Here is a 16,948-nt window from a genome sequence, read left to right on the forward strand (position 1 = left end):
AATATATTTGTTACACTTTTTAACAACATTTTCCTCCAGCTCTCTGGTGATTTCTAAGGTGTTTTTCTTAACAGAGAAACTTGTTGTAAATATATTTCAGTGTTAATCCTGGGAGTTTAGTATTAAGTCGTGTGTTTTACGATCTTTAACAAATCACTATTTTTTTCTGTAACTGAAAATGGGTGTTTTCTTTTGTGTTTTGTAAGTTCTCCAAGGGCATTATTGCAGACATTTATGAACAATTTAATGTAAGTTTTGTAATTATAAAGAATGTAGATTTATATGTAGCATATATATATATATGTGCTACATGTAACTACTGTTCCTATGCTTGATACAACAGGACTGAAATACACGTATATGTTGCAATAAAAAACACAGTTGTAATAAACAGTAAACTTGTGTGTATCTTTTCCCAGATATGGATGTGTCAGAATTTAATTAAACAGAGTTCTCAGTTTGTTAAGCAATTGGATGGTCCAGACAGACTTACGTGCTTATTCCAAATAAAAAGGCTGTTGGGGCTGTGTTGCAGGTAAATTCTTTTTTTCTGTATGCTACTGTCTAAAAAGTGTTCAGGAATTACACTGAACACTTGTTTGTTTCTTTTTGCAGCAAGTGAATTATTATGTGTATATTAGTTTAATGAGAAGACTGTTTATGTTAACCATACATTCAGGCCATGAAAACGGTACTTTTTGCTGTTTAAAAACAATGTTCTTGAAGTCCATTGACTCTCAAGTTCATATGCGACCTGTTTAAGGGATGCTCCGCCTATGGATAGACTTAAGTGTGTTCTTAAGTGTTGCGTGTAGCAATATCATTGTAAGTATTTGTTGGGACCAGAAGGTTTTCTTGGGGACTGATGGTGATAAGAAGTTACCATACAAGTTAGATTATTGTTTGAGGATATGCTTTGGATGCTCTATTTTGAGGCTAGTAATCTTTAGAATGCCTTTATTTTAAAAAATATTTATTTTATTTTTATTTTTAACATTCATGAGAAGTTGTAACTTCTGATGATATGTTAATGAAAAAAAAAGTGAAAGTATTTAACACCTTAGCAAAAAAAAAAATAAGTAACTTGATGGCAGTTACATCTGCCAAAAAGGTCTTCTGGTCAGAGTATCTTTATTCCATTTAGTGAAATGTCTTGACTGTGGTATCAAAATCATTTTTACTGCTGTGTCCTGTGTTTGTAGATGGCTAGGAAAGGAAGGGCATTGTTAGGGCAATCGTGCCTGTACATGCCTCATTGTAACAAATTGTTTTAATTCTAAACAGGCTCTGAATCGTTACCATTTCTGTGGTTACTGGTAGTTGTTCCATGAGCAATTTGCTAAAAGGCTGGGGATGGTTGTATTTTTTAATATTTAAGTCTGTAATCAAAGGCATGCTGCTTCAGTTAAACATATGATGTTCCCTTGTGCTGTTTCCCAGCCCATACTGCTCTGGGGCTTTCCTGACTTCATTTTTAATATGGGTAGTAACGCATGTTTTTCCAACATGTTTTGTTGGATATGTTCCAACATCTTTGCTTCCAGTCAGTGCAGCAGACTTTCAAACTTTCAAGTCACTGAAATAAAGAATTTTATTGGATTTAAAGAGAGTGCAATATGCATAGAAACTGTAAAATCAGGAATTATTATTGTAATGATGCAAGCAAAAAATGCAATTATTGAAAAACTTGGAAACCCAGTCGAAATAAGATAAATTAGAAAAGTTTCTGTAGCTTCATTTGTAAATCAGTGTGCATGTCTCTGTGGTGAAATAAGAGAAATCTGTTGGTAAATAATTTCAATTTCATTTCATTTATAGGCTATTGCAAAATTGCAATGATGACAGTCTGAATGTTGCACTTCCTATGAGAATGCTTGAGGTATTTTCATCTGAGAATACGTATTTGCCTGCTTTACAAGATGTCAGCTATGTGACATCACTAATTGAACAAATTTTGCACTACATGATTCAAAAAGGTGAGTAGCTAGGAACTAGAAGTTCTCAGAAATAATCCAAAATTAAACAGAGTGTGTAATACCTGGAGACCATGTTGTGGTAAAGGCAAAATGTAATTAAACAATAAATTAAGCTCTGCATACACTAACCCATACATTAAGTGGATATATTGCTTGTAATGAGATCGCTGCTTGAGAAATTACTGGCTGATTTCTTTGGACATTTTGTTTATAAATTCAATATTCTATTGTTTGAGTTTGAGGATGGATATTACCTAACAAAAGTTTATTCTGGTAGCTGCTTGCACGCATGCGTGTTTGGCTTTCACACATGCAGATGCTTCCTACCAGTTCTGAGTTTTAGTTATGTAAACCTTGTGTATTCTTTTACAGTAGTGTTCTCTGTAACTGCTAATGATAATTATTATTGTACACTGGCATTGATTTTTCATCCTGCTAACACTAGATAGAGACACTTTAGCAAAGAGGTGATGACCCAGCTTTTATTTCCTTTGTGGCATCATCTGCAAAACTGTTTGCTGAGCGGCAATCAGTTACACCTGTGCAAACATACTGGAAGTTAATGAATTGTGTCATTATCACCTAAATTATTTTTTGTCTTGAAAAAACTTTATTACTCTGGGGATGTGTGAAAAAAGTTATTTGCTTTTCTGATGTTGTTTGCATTTGCAAGACTGGTAGAAATGACAAAACCAGTATAAAATAAGCATCTTCATTGGTATAAAATGTAAAAAGTGCACTTTCCAATTTGTTAGTTAATTTTTGTAATAATTCTGTATTTGTAGGTTTAAAAATATATTCAGTAGGACAAGGCTATCTTATCCTGTTACTAAGGATGTGTGCAACTATTACATATTGAAGTTACTATGGACAAAAAGTGACTTTTACTGTAGCATTTTTATTTTACTTCCATAGGCATAATTAAAACTGCAGAAGTAGTTTTTGGGGTTGGACCTGATGATCTCTCGAGGTCCCTTCCAACCCCTACGATTCTGTGAAGTATTTGTGTTTATCTCATTGTTTACTATATAGTATCTTCCCAAGTACTTTTGTATTTGTTCTTTTAGTATAATATTCAGTTGTTAAAACTGATACGAGGGTTTACCAACATGTTAAATCATAAATTTTAGTCCAAAAAAATCAGTTTTCTAATTGTTCTCGACTAAAACAAAAACAAACATTTGTGTGCAACTGCCAGTGTACAGTCTCGTAATTATTTATGATGGTTAAATTGTAAAGAATCTGTAGTCAGCTTTTATGATTATATGGTTTTGCATATAATTTGTCTTCCATATGCATCTTGCCAGCATTGCTAAGTCATTCCTCACGGTGACTTCCATTTGTTGCATTATATGTCAAGGTAGACGGTCCCTGACAAAGGGACTCAGCCTCTGAATGAGAAAGAGAAATGTTATCTATGCATTTACAGTGGTTCCTGTAGTAGTGGAACTTGTCTTAATTTAGGAGTTCATTGAACAGGAGGAAGTTGGATTAAGAAGAATGAAATCACGTGATTCCATTTGTACTGTAGTGAGACAAAAACAGGTTTCTGACAGCGAGACAGACTACCCTCTGTATAAATCTTTATGGCTTGGATGGTAATACATTTTATTACTGTCTGAGAGATTCCTGTTTTGGAACAGTAATTGTTTCCTTCAGTCTCCTAAAGCAAGGTGTTTGTAGAATTGAGATACTCTGGCAACAAGACTCTTAGCAGTAAGATGCCATGGTTTGGTCATTGTTTTAAAATAAAAAATAAATTGAATTCTTCACTTTATTGGCAGAATTGGTTGGTTTTTGAAAGTCAAACTGACTCTGAATGTGGTTATCTATGATTTTATTGAGATGTTTCCAAAGATATTGCGGATATCTCCTGTTAATTACGTGAATGTGACTTGGACTGTTGAAAAATGTTTTCCTAAATAAAGTTTCATGCAATGAATTATACTTTTTTAAAGTAACAAATGCTAAGTATATGTTGTTTTATAAAGAAAAGAAGAAAAGTAATACGATATTTTAAAAATACTGCTTTTTTTGCAGGCTACTACAGGTCGCTTTATTTGTTAATTAACAATAAGCTTCCATCGAGTATTGAGTATTCGGATGTTTCTCGAGTCCCTATTGCAAAAATACTTCTGGAGAATGTTCTGAAACCATTGCACTTTACATACAGCTCCTGTCCAGAAGGTGCAAGGTAAGTAAGAATAATACCAGCTATTTGTATACTTATTGTTGTCAGAGGTTCACGGTTTATTATTGGTAAGTGTCCAGCTATTTTTGGAGTGCAATTTGACTTATTTGCACTAGTAATGATTTATATAGGAAGATAAGTGTGGAAAAACGTACTTGAGAATAAAGATACAGCTAAGGGCAAATGGGGGAAAAAAAAAAACCTTTGGAATTAACAAGAGTTTTGTGACAGAAGAACTAAGTCTTGTGAAGAGAGATAAGTAAGTCATAGCTCACAAGGAGAAAGAGTCAGGTATATTGAAAGACAGAACTAAAATGAAACTCTGGCTGTATTGCATGTGATATTTTTTGTTGCAGTATTTTTAATTTTTTTTATTTTTTTGGGAGGGGGAAAAGACCAATCGGGATTATTTTAGTTATTTTTTTATTTCAAGATTATAGGCAACAAATTTAACTTCAGAGTAGTTTTCCATGAGTTCATCAAAAGTTTAAAGGCTAGAATTACATATAAGATCATCAGGAACGGATGTAATAGGAAGTGCCTTTTTGAAAAATCTGAGAAATTCAGTTTATTGGCACAGAATTAACGGAATGTCTCTTTGCAGTCTTCTTGATGAATGTGTTCAAACTTGCAAAATTGATCAGTCATTCCATGGATGTACTTGTAAGACATATTGCCTGTGTTTTCTATAAAGACATGTTTTCTTCATTTTAGGCAACAGATTTTTGCAGCCTTCACAGAGGAGTTTGTGGCAGCACCTTTTACAGATCAGATATTCCACTTCATCATTCCAGCGCTTGCTGATGTGCAGACCGTTTTCCCTTACGAACTCTTTCTGAATGCACTATTATTAGCAGAAAATGGATGCTTGAGAAAAAGTGATCGAGCCCCATGGCTTTTTTACTTTGTGTTAACAGTCGGAGAAACGTATTTGGGTGAGAAAGCTACATCACCTATTCGTTGTTTTTTCATATTTGAGTTAGTGTGTTACGTATTTCCATAACATAGTTGGTTGCCTAGCAAAAAAAAAGACAGTTTGTGGATACAAGTGTTCGAGACATCTGTTTTATTTATTAGCCATTTTCACCCTTCTCAGCAAAATATACCCTTAATTGGGAGGTTTTAGCATAATGTGGTTTTGGTCAGATATTGCTAGTAAATTATAATAAATTATGGTCTGGCTAATTATCTTTTATTTCAATGTATTTGGTATAGGATCCCTTTCAGAGGAAGGACTACTCGTATATTTGAGGGTACTCCAGACTTTTCTCTCTCAGCTGCCTGTGTCTAGTGCTGGTACAAATTGCCAGGATGCAACCAGTGATTCTGAAGATGAGGATGAAGAGATCAGTAAAATGACAACTACACCGGTAAGCAGTACCAAATTTCCTTGAATGAGATTGATTTATAGTAGCAGTAACTATAGGCAAAAACATGATCACTGTAAGTCCAGTATTCTTCTAGTTACCTGTAGCAGAAAGCATGCTTATTTCTTAAAAGTAGATGGTTTCTCCTAGTAATCAAATAAAATTAATAATAATTAATAAGGGTTTTTGTGGTGCTTTTTTTTGAAATAGAAGTTTCAGCTTCCCTGTCTTAATTTTGTATTTTACAGAGACTATTTCTCTCCTCATTCTTTATCCTAGTGGTGACACTGGGATATCATGAAACACGCCAACCTGACCTTTCAACTTTTGTATTCTCATTTTTTTTCTTACGGAAATGAGAAAATTATGTTCAACCATGGTCTTTACCCTGTAGAAGCAGCTCTGCTTTCAAATATATGCACTTCTTTCAAAGGCCAAACACCTAGTTTCTATAATAATGTTTAGAGAGTAGCATAAATATGACTCTTCACTGTAGTTTAAAAATATTGTTAAATGTTCATTAATAAAACGGACCCACGCTAACTCTGATTTCCTAATGCTCAGATCAAGGCTTTGAACAACCAGAGTTGGAGAGAGCTAAATTCACCAGTTGATGGCCTTTATACAATCTCTCAATATATATTGCCATTCAGAGGATGAATGCAGTGTGAAGTCTTTTCTTGTGGAGTGTGTGAAATACACCATATTTGGGGTTGTTCAAAACAAAACAAGGAAGAACAAACAGCTGTGTGGATGACTTTGTTTCCCCACGCTGAGCTGGGATTTCTGGATTTCTCTCTCAGGCATTCAAGCATTTTTGTCATTTTGTTGGTTAAGTGTTGAAATCAAAAGCAAAAAGCATACCAGCTCTTCTAAAAGATACTGTTCCTACTGCCTACCCACATTTCTCACTCCCTCTGAAAGATGCACTGTTTTTAAGAGGGAGATTTGAGTGTGCTATACTCTTGGTAGATACGTGCAGCATTTTATTTCTGCATTTTTAGATATAGTGTGTTATTGTTATCCGGAAATCTGTATCAGGATAGGGTTAATAAACTGCTTTTTTTCTTTTTTACTGTCCAGTAAATACTGCATTGCCTGAACTATAAAGCATTTTCAATCTTTTCTATCTAAAATCTAGATGTCAGTATTCCAATATTTAATTCACTGCCCACACACACTGTATGTATTGTAAATGCTGGCAGACTCTACTTGTGCCTTAAAGATACTGGTGACATTTAAGATGTGATTAGGTTAGAAACAAAGCATAAATTTCTGTTTGCTGTTAACTTACAGTACTTTGTAAATTAGAAAAGATCTGCTCTGAGGAGACTTAAATATGTAATATTATTTCTTGTAGTATATTTTTCTCTTTCCTGTGTTTCTCTTGCGGGTTTTTAATTTTTGCCATATTTTCACACATGCCCATCTTACTTAAAACAAACAAAGAACCAAACAAAAACCAGAAACAACAACAAAGGAACTTGGATAACTTTTATGCTTCATTGAGCCAGAGTGTGGTTTGCTATGTTGGACTGGATAGAGAGAGGAAGTTAAAAAACAAAACAAACACACAAAAAAGAAAAAGAAAAGGAGAAAGGATTTCTCTTCGTACACTTCTTATACTAGCTTAATGTGTGTATTAGTCAGCCAGAAGTTTGTTCGTTAACCCATGGATTTTGTGAAAATACTGTTTGTAAAGGAACTTACTGTAGCCATCCTTTTCTGTATTTCATGTCCAATGCTGGCTGATGTCAGTGGAGTAGAGATGACTATTTGAACGTTTTATGCCAGTAAAGGATCTTGCTTTATTCTGTCTGAGTGTTGAAGAGCATGCTTACATTAAAGGGAATCTTTGCACTGGTTTAAGTGAAAAGATCAATACTCCAATCCAACACTTGCCTCCTAGGGATTTAAATTGGCTCTTAGGTGTGATACTTTCAAGAATGCTACTAGGATATACAGATATGCTCATGTTGTATTATCATACAATAAATCTTCATGTTCTAGCAAATTTCTGAAGTACATATTTTAAAGGGGGATACTTTATCTTTAAAAATACTTCACATTTTTCTCTGATATGTTTGTAGGGTGATGGGAGAATATCAATACAGTACATAACTGAGGAATGTCTAAAGAAATTGGACACAAAGCAGCAGACAAACACCCTGTTGAATATGGTTTGGAGAGATTCAGCTAGTGAAGAGGTCTTTACCTTGATGGCATCAATCTGCCATACGCTAATGGTACAACACCGAATGATGGTGCCAAAAGTCAGGCAAGTATAAATAATAATGATGTTGAACTGTAGTACAGATGTAAAATTGTTTGTACTGGATAAACTTGACTCATTTAAATGACTGTATCATTTAAATCACTGTATTTTTTTTCTGAGTTCTTTCATGATCAGCTGAAATAAAGAAGAATTTCAGAATTTAGATAAGAATTCCAGACAAACCAAAGAGTGAATTCATTCCTGGAATCACTCTTGATTTATTTTTCTTCCTGTTCATTGTATTCCTTATGGACTGATCACTGAATCCAAAAACGTAAACCCTTGGTTTGCTTGCCGAGTTGCAAATAAGTTAGTCCCCAACACGATGATAAAATACTACTGAATAGATAGTGTTTGTGATCAGAAAATCACACTCAAATAGGATTGGAAAGATTCTTGAGCAGTAGTTTTTCCATCTTCTTGCGCAGAGGCAGTGTTAAGTGTCAGTATAGCAGAAGTTTGTCTAGCTTGTTTTAAAACTTTCAGTGATATGGATTACACAGTCCAGTCTAGCTAGCTGAGCATGAAAACTGCTTTATTCTCTACCCCCTTCAATATATAACCAGCATGTCCCTTGCTACAAATTAAAACAATTCCTACCTATTGAAAATCCTTGTTGTTGGGAAGGACTCTGGAACCTGAAGTGGAACTAAACAGCTTGTTCTTTTACAATGACTACAAAACACAGCTGTCACTAACAGTGGAAGATTTTTGACCCTTTTATCATCAAAGACCCATGAGTATTAAAACTATTGTGGTACAAGTAGTTCTGAGTAAGTATGTAGTTGCTGGTAGTAAACTAAGTATTTAGGGAATGTTGTAAACATAATCAATTCAAACTGCATTGTAAACAGTGATACAGAAAACTAATTTGGTGCTATCTTCGCCCAGTGGTGTTTATAGCTGTTAGAGGAAGTAAGATGTCAGTGAAACTGTGATTGCTCGATTAGGGTAATTAGTTCTTTGTAGACTAATTGCGTTAGAGCAGGATGTGAGACCTGAAGATCATAGCAGTAGTTGAATTAGTATGGCCACTTTATTGTTGCAAGTAGTACATTGCCTTGGATAGTAATTACTGCGTTTAAATGCATTGCTGCTTTGACTCGAGGTTTGCTGGTGAACTGTGTGGAAAGGATCCTCAATGAATAAAGAAGTCACCCAGAACTTTACTTGTATGAGTATGGCATCTATTTCCTCTGAAAAGCCATATTAGGTCTTTACAATTATTTGACATAACAAGCTAGTTACACGCTGGATAAACTCAGAAATTATGGAAACTCTAGTCAACATCTTAAAATATGTAAACTGCTTTCCATTATAGCTTTTGAGTAGCTCCAAAATAGTTGAATTTACCAATTTTACAAGTAACTAAGAAATATGGAAATTTTTATCAGTAATACCAATGGAATTATTTTCGTGGTAAAAATTAAATTAATCCATACAAATATTTGGTAAATTAAAGTAGACATTTATTTAATAGTTCTGACTTCCAAGCCAATCACAGATGTTGGTTTTGTCAGGCATAACCATGTCAGTAGATGTCAATCTTTCAATCTTTTGTCCTGTTCAGTGCGTTTTTAGACCTGGTGGAATTTTCCAAGTAGCTATTCTAAATGTTCTTTTTCAGTGTTTTTCAAAGGGTATTTGATGATGCTTCTTGTAAAGGTAATAAACACTGCCATTTCAAAAGACAATTAAAAGGCTTTTCTTCATTGATTTCCACGCTTTTTTTTCCTGATTAATTTTTTATTGCCCAAATGATTTTGTCCAATTTAGTGATAGTGTTTTGAAAGATCCTTCACCTTTTTTTGAGATTAACTTTTAAATGACAATATTCAGAATAAAGTATATCTGTCTAATAAAACCATGTAGGAATGTTTAGTTAAGCAAAATGATTTATTTAAAGTTACTGTATTCTAAGTATTCTAAGAGCTCAAAAATTCAAATTCTTACTTTCTGTTTTAAAACATACTGGGTCAAATGATTTAAAAGAGAGAAAAGGTTGTTATAAAAGCTTTGTTTCCTTAGCAGCATTTACATCTTTAATAAAAAGCTGGTAATTAAAAAAATATAAAGACTGCAAATTTGTGAAGTGAAATGCTAAATAAAAAGAATAATCACTGAAAATAACTTCTCAGTAACTGAAAAGAAAATGGTGCTAAGGTTGACAGACTTTGGAAGGGAAGAAACAACCAACAAATCTTTTTTTTAGTAGTTTTGAGAATTTTTACCTTGAAAAAAAGATGAGAAACTCAGAGTTTCCCCATTAAGGCTGAATGCTTTTTCTTTTTGTGGCTCCTCAGTACATCTGGGCGATTTGTGGGATGATGCTGATGTTAATTGCTGTCAGGAACATCGGTGTCACTGCAGTAGCTCAGTAGTTTCTTGGGTTTTAGAACAGACACCAAGACAGACACAAGATATCCAAGAGTACAGTATAGTTTGAATAGAAAGAGCAAGTCTCTAAAGTTCCTTACTCTGGAGACTGTGGGTGTGTGTGTTCGTGTCGGACTGTAGTCCTTTCTTCCTCCCCACTCTGAAATTATCCTGTGTTTTGAGTTTATCAGAGAACATCTACTCTGCTCTTTTGGTATTCTTTGCCTAAATGGTAGCGGGTTGTGTTAGTTATGTTGCTTTAGGTAAGGCAAAATAGTTCCTTGATCTTAGGTTTTTCAGTAACTCTGAGCATTCTGTTTGGTTTATCTTGTAGAAATGGTAAATAAAGCTTTTCTGTCTGTTGGTTTTTCTTTTTTTGGTGGTGTTTCGTCTGTGCTGTGCTCTGTGCCCTGTAGTTTAAGACTTCTTTAAACAGTGCTTTTTTGTCTTTTTCAGTGTATTCTCTGTGCAGGTGTCTCGTGAGCCTCATCTAAGCATTTTTGTCTGTGGCTTTACTCTTTTTTTTTTTTGTGAAAAAGTGTCACCAAACTGAACTGAAATTTATACTACAGCCACCTCAAAAATAAATAGTATTTATTGCTCTTGTTTTCCTTCTGAATGTTATGTAGATGCAAGAGTGTGTTCAAACTTACAAGAGTTAGCAAGTTTTGTGTTTAACCTGCTACCTTTATACCTGTTCCAGTGGGACTGATGATAAGTACAATATTTATTTTAGACTGAAATTATTATTTTTTTCCATAAGCTAGTGGTGTATTAAAATAGTGTTACTAAAAACTTTTAATTTAGCATTTTTAAGTTGATATGCATCAACAAAGGTGGATTATGAGAAAAGCATTGCTTTGAGTTACTCCTCCTTAGGAGATTATCAGTAAATTCTGAATGTGTTCTGGAAAGAAGCAAGCGAGCTCAATAAAAAAATAAGGCCACAAAGCTAGAAAAACCAAGCAGCAGCTGCTGTTCAGGAAGCCAGATTGGAGGTGTAGGATAAAATTTTGTTTGTAATGTAGTCACTGGGAACTGTACTCTTCTTCAGAGGGGCAGGGCTTTCATCTCTATAAAGCTTAAAGCTGATACATATTATTGAATAAAGTATTTTCTTAAAAACTCTTGAATTTTAGAGTACAGCTCTCATTACCATTTTGAAGAGATTTGCAAGACTTTCATTCATCAAAGCTATCCTTTTAAATAACTAGTAAATTCTGATTCTGCAAAATATTTAGGGAAGATAATTTAATCCCATAGACTTCAGGTCATCAGTAGGGCTTAATATTAAACAGCAACGTGAACTGTGCTTCATTGGCACTTGGTGGTTATCGGCCATCTGCTTGGTGGCCCACGGTGATCGTTAATCTTAGTTTAGCTGTTTAATAGTGACTGTACATTAACACGGTTTAATTTACGTAACACTGCTAATCTTAACCTGTGGTCTAACCTGTGGTTGACAATTATTTAGCAAACTGCCATTCTAGTGTAACACGAGCAGCCTGTCTTCATGTGTGCGTGCTGAAGATACTTGGGCTGTTTATAAGGCTATTGCAGTAATTCTGTAGGGAATTTTCTTACACTTGCATTTTTCTTAAACTATAATCATTGCATATGAAGCTTTTACATTTTCTAAGCTTTCTTCTGTGTTCTTGGCCTGACACAGAGAGGCATAAAACAGCTTGCAGAGCGTTGTAGGTGCAGCTCACCGAAGGGTGGCTGTGCGTGCAGTCCCTCACCTGCGACACCTTGCAGCCCGAGGTGTCAAAAGCCCCTGCCCCTGCAACAGTGACCTTTATCAGCCCCCCGAGCTCCTCGCGATCTGTTGTATCCTCTTCATTAACTTAAATGGTCTCAGTGGGAAACTGGGCCCAATTTATGGCCTCCACTGAAATCTTGCCTTTAACTAATTAACTTGTAGTGGTGTCTCAGCTAAATTAAGCTTAATGGGTCATTTAATCTGTCCCATTGCACAGGAGGAATTTGACACTTTTTTTTAAAACCAGAGGTGCCCAAAATACCTTTCTGGCAAGTACACATAAATCATGTGGCCTTTGTGAACAGATACCTATGGAGAGAAACAAGGTTCTAAGTAAATGGCCGTTCATACTTTTGGGAGCATGTAATTTAATTTAGTATGTTCAAAGCAGATATCTAACAGAAATCTCTGCAGTGAATTTAACTGTCTCATAGCCTGAGCTGATAATGTTCATTTCTCCACTTCCATGAGAAGAACTTATCCTTTTTTTTTTTCAGTTGAAAAATTATTATTCTTCCAAACTACAGTGATAAGCAGGATTTTCAAGAAAATGCAGAACAAGAAGATGGGAGGAGTAAAAACTCAGGATTTAAACTTTAGCTGCTTGGTTTGTTTTTAGGATAGCACAAATTAGTGAAAATGAACCCCTGAGTTAAGAGTATAAAAATGTAAATAAAAAGAGAAATAATTTATATTTTTTCATTTCTAGTGATAGTATTTTTTTTGTTCTTTTAAAGAAAAAAGTGATCAAGATTGCATGGACACTCAAGCTTTACTTTAAGTTCAGTTGATCTCTAAAATTTGTGGATTAATTTTTTTCACCTGATTTAAAAAATATTGAAACTTTCTAAAGCACAGCTGGGATTTCTCCAACCTTTGCAAAGATATGACTTCTCAGGGCCATCCTTGCACTGTTTGTTTATTTAGTTTCATACAATTGTTACCTTTGACTTTGAAAGCCAATTTCTATGCTTGGGGCAGGAAGGTAGGAGATTGCTCTTGCTGTCAGTCCTTTGACAGTGGATAATATTTCAGGTGATTGTTATGATTTTTTTTAATGATTTTTTTTAATAGTTTGCAGTTTCACGTTTATTTTCTGGTAACAGTATGGAAACTTTAGAATTGATGAATTCATCTGCTTCATGTTTCTTAGGTATTTTGTGCTGACTAAATAGAAGATGTTCTCATACAACCTACCATCTTTGCATGGTGTATTTAACCTGATATTCAGGGAAGGGAAACAGGGAAGTTGAATGCAGTCAGTATTTCTGGAATCGCGCCATGAAATGTAGCAGCTGCTACAGTTGGCTGCCTGAATCACCAGTACAGAATAAAAATGGGTAAAACTTAGTCAAAGGTTATTATTATAAGCTCTTAAGGTTTGTCCTTTTTTCCCTTCATTATTGCTGAATATTGCTAGAATGAAAAAATGAATTACATTATTATAGGTTCAGTGTCCATAATGTTTGTTCATTTCTGCTAAAGCTATTACATAATTTCCAGGGATGATTATAAAATTAACAAGTTTTTACTTGGAAGCCCCCTGAGACTTAACGGCACTGTGCCAAATTACTTTTTATTTCAAATATGAGGCTGAAAACTGAAGGTCAGTGAAGAAATTTTTCATCTTAGAAACCAAGATATCTAAGCTGCTATTCAGATATTTAAACATTAGGATATAAATCTGTTCTTTTCCAAATTATCTTGATATAACCAGCCCTTCCGTACATGATAATGCACAATTTCTACCCAAATGTCAAAATAATGTGAATCTAGAAGGAAGTTAAATTCTCACTGGTCAAATTCAGTTGATTTTTTTTTAAATTCCGCATACTTAAAGTATGACTTAATTAAAGGTAGTGTTTTATTGTAAAATTAACGTTAGCTGCAGTTGTTTAAAATTAGACTCAAGTTTAGTGGCGTTCATTGGCATGCAACTTCTGTAGCATGTGAGGCTCCCAATTCCCTTTAAAGGTACTGTTCTATGTATTACATGCAAGGAATAAAAATCAGAAAGTTTTGAAACGAGGAGTGATATGTCAGCAAAAATGCACCGCAAAGCTTGTTCCTTGTCTTTCATTTTTCCTTCTTCTGCATGCTCCTGTTCTGTTAGACTCCCTGTACCTTTCGTTTGGGTGAAGAGTTCTGCCTTTTACCAGTGCTCCTTTATGCTAGCACAACTGGCTTGGTGGATGCATATGGAATGAGAGCCTGAAGAAGGGAGTAGCTGTGTGGATGCATGAGAGAGGCTGTACTTTAGAGAAGGCAGCAAAAAGAGCCCACAGGGCTTAAATGGCCAGTAAGTGAGGACCCAGAGGCATATGACACTATGCAATATTTGTGTGTGGGTGTGTAGGGTTTTTTGTTTTAATGTCTTTAATGAATTGTTGCTTAAACAGTTTTCAAATGTTTAAGTGTTTGCTGAGTATTTTACCTTTTTCCATAATGAAATGTGAATTTTAATGAAAAATCCTTCCCTTTTGCCATCTGGTGATAGTTAATTTATCCATGTGGTCTGTAATAAATCATGTTTTCTCAGACAACCCTTCTTGTCCATCCTCCCTGCTCCCATTTCCCAGCCTTCTACCTCCTGTGTGCCAGGTCACTAGAAATTTTGATATTACAGAGCTATTGACCTCTGAGAGACAGTGTGGACCTGAGTATCTATTTAGTCTAATAGTGATTAGGAGACCTTGGAAAGTAGCACTTAGGATAGATAACTGAATATAGTTCTTCAATATCAGGGAAATTATAGCTTAATAGGTCAAGTCCTGTTTGGTTTTCTAGAATACAGTAAATGTTTTAAATGATGTTTATCAGTTATCGACAGGGAATAAAGCAGACATTTTAATTCTAGGAAGCTCTTTATTTCCCATTTCTATAAAAAGTTTTTTCATCCCAAATCATGTCTGAAATAGGATGGTTAAAGTCAGTCCTGTATGAACTGATTTGTGAACATGTACATTTATTTTTACATAGTTAATTGTATAGTTGCTTCTAGTATCAATTTTAAGGTGTTTTAATCTACTTTTAGCAAGTTTTCTGTGCATATTAATGTCAGATGAACCACAGAAGTGACCTCTTTACTGGTTAATGTAGTTTTCCATAGCAGAATTTCAAAAATTCCCAGAAAAATAAGTGGTATATCACATTTATTTAATGCGTGTTTAATTCTGTGGTACACTGCAAATTTGGGTCTGTATCATGTGGTTTGTTGCTGAGTTAATGAAAACTGTGTGTTAGGTACAAGGATTATATGCTTGTTTTTCAGCTTTGGGGCTTTCGTCAGATTTGATTTGAGTAAGAACCCCATCTTAAAAAAAATTGAATTGTTAATGTTTGAGAAATGCTTGACAGAAAAGTTCTTATATAGAAGTATTGTGTTTTGTGAATACATTTTGGCAGATAAGATTTATTTGAACTTCCTCTTTCAGGCTTCTTTATAGTTTAGCCTTTAATGCCAGATTCCTGAGGCATCTTTGGTATTTGATATCTTCAATGACTACACGAATGATTACAGGGTATGTATGATACCACTTCTGAAACTGAGTGTTTGTTAAAACAGAGTATATAGTAGAAAGAGAATGAAACGACTTGTGGTGTGATGGCACTTGTGCAAAGTGATGGAAAACAAAGCTGTAATGTTTACTTAGCTCCTACTTCGTTGACCTTGGTGGTTCTATGATTTTGTAAAACTAAGCAAAATCTTAGGAATTGGACCGTTGTAAAAAATTATAGGTAAATAAATCTCGATATAAAATAAGACAGATATTTTGTAGATTTTGGAGTGCTTAGTAGCATCAGTATAATAAATGCTTAACTCCCAAGTACTTCTTCCCAAGTATGTCAGTTTTATCACATATACTTAACTAGTCCAGAAAGTGATGGTGGCAGAAGCATGTTCCCGTGAGGTGAGGCATTGAACCTACAGATTTGTTCTGTGTGAAGATGCAGGTTACTTAACCTGGTTTTGCTTTGTTTCTATTCTAAACCAGAAAGTATCTGCAGTCTATGTTAACGCCGAACTTGGTGTATTTCAAGACACTGAAATACTGTAGTGACAAGAACTTAAAAGGAGTAACCTTATTTTGCAGAAATGGTCCATAGTAATTATTAAACTGAGACAGCAGCCCTTATTTTGTTTTAGGAACTGCTACTGGGTATTTTTACTAGAATGCTGAAGCTAATATATATGTTTGAGTATTTAATTAACAGTCTCTTAATTCTGCATTTTATATTTTAAGGTCTATGGTGCCACTCCTTCAAGTGATTTCAAGAGGCTCTCCAATGTCTTTAGAAGACTCTAGTCGAATTATCCCTCTCTTCTACCTTTTTAGTTCTTTATTTAGTCATTCACTTATTTCTATTCACGATAACGAATTCTTTGGTGATCCTATAGAAGGTAAGAGTTTCAAGCATACTATATAGCAATGTTTTGTGAAACGTTTTTTTTTTTTGTGTAAAGCTACTTAAAATGAGGAACTATCAGACTTGGAGAACTAAATCCATGCAATTCAGTTTGTTCTGGGTGATCCTCTGCTAAGAAGCGAGGCTGTTAGTCCCCTTCTGCTTTTCATACAAGATGGAGATTCACCATGTACTGGTAACGTGGCAATTCTAGAACAAATGTGCTGCTGCCATATCAATTTGCTGGGTACTGCTTAGCATCTGGAATTTACAGCTTTAGGGTTCCCTGGGCAGTGATTTGCTGACATCTGTGGGGAAGGCTTTTCTGGGCTGACTTGCTGATAGTCCCCTGAGCACTCAGCTGTCATCTGGTTCTTTCATGATGATTGCATTTAGGGAAGAACAGTGAAAAAATGGTCTGCACCATGGGAACCATAGCTTTACAGGATCTGATATGGAAGTTCTTAATCATGATAATTTTTAATGAGATAGTGAAGAATGAAGATCTTGTGGACTGAATGTGTAGACTAATTCCAACGCTTAACATAGCAGGTGTCACAGAAGAGAATATGAAAATATTGTAAAAAAAATCAC

The 16,948-nt window shown here is 34.8% G+C and overlaps 1 protein-coding gene across 2 annotated transcripts in view; it reads left to right on the top strand.

Moving 5' to 3' along the window:
- Positions 1-16,948, top strand: part of UBE3C (ubiquitin protein ligase E3C) — an 80,986-nt gene that overhangs the window by 14,377 nt on the left and 49,661 nt on the right. For both annotated transcript variants that reach the window (XM_080579559.1, XM_080579558.1), the window contains exons 5-12: positions 420-535; positions 1,819-1,976; positions 4,017-4,170; positions 4,882-5,102; positions 5,383-5,537; positions 7,625-7,812; positions 15,382-15,468; positions 16,192-16,349. In XM_080579559.1, the coding sequence (XP_080435685.1) occupies positions 420-535; positions 1,819-1,976; positions 4,017-4,170; positions 4,882-5,102; positions 5,383-5,537; positions 7,625-7,812; positions 15,382-15,468; positions 16,192-16,349 (1,237 nt within the window). The remainder of the gene's footprint in view (positions 1-419; positions 536-1,818; positions 1,977-4,016; positions 4,171-4,881; positions 5,103-5,382; positions 5,538-7,624; positions 7,813-15,381; positions 15,469-16,191; positions 16,350-16,948) is intronic.

Source organism: Anser brachyrhynchus (genome assembly GCF_964034855.1).
Source record: "Anser brachyrhynchus genome assembly, chromosome: 2".
NCBI lineage: Eukaryota > Metazoa > Chordata > Aves > Anseriformes > Anatidae > Anser > Anser brachyrhynchus.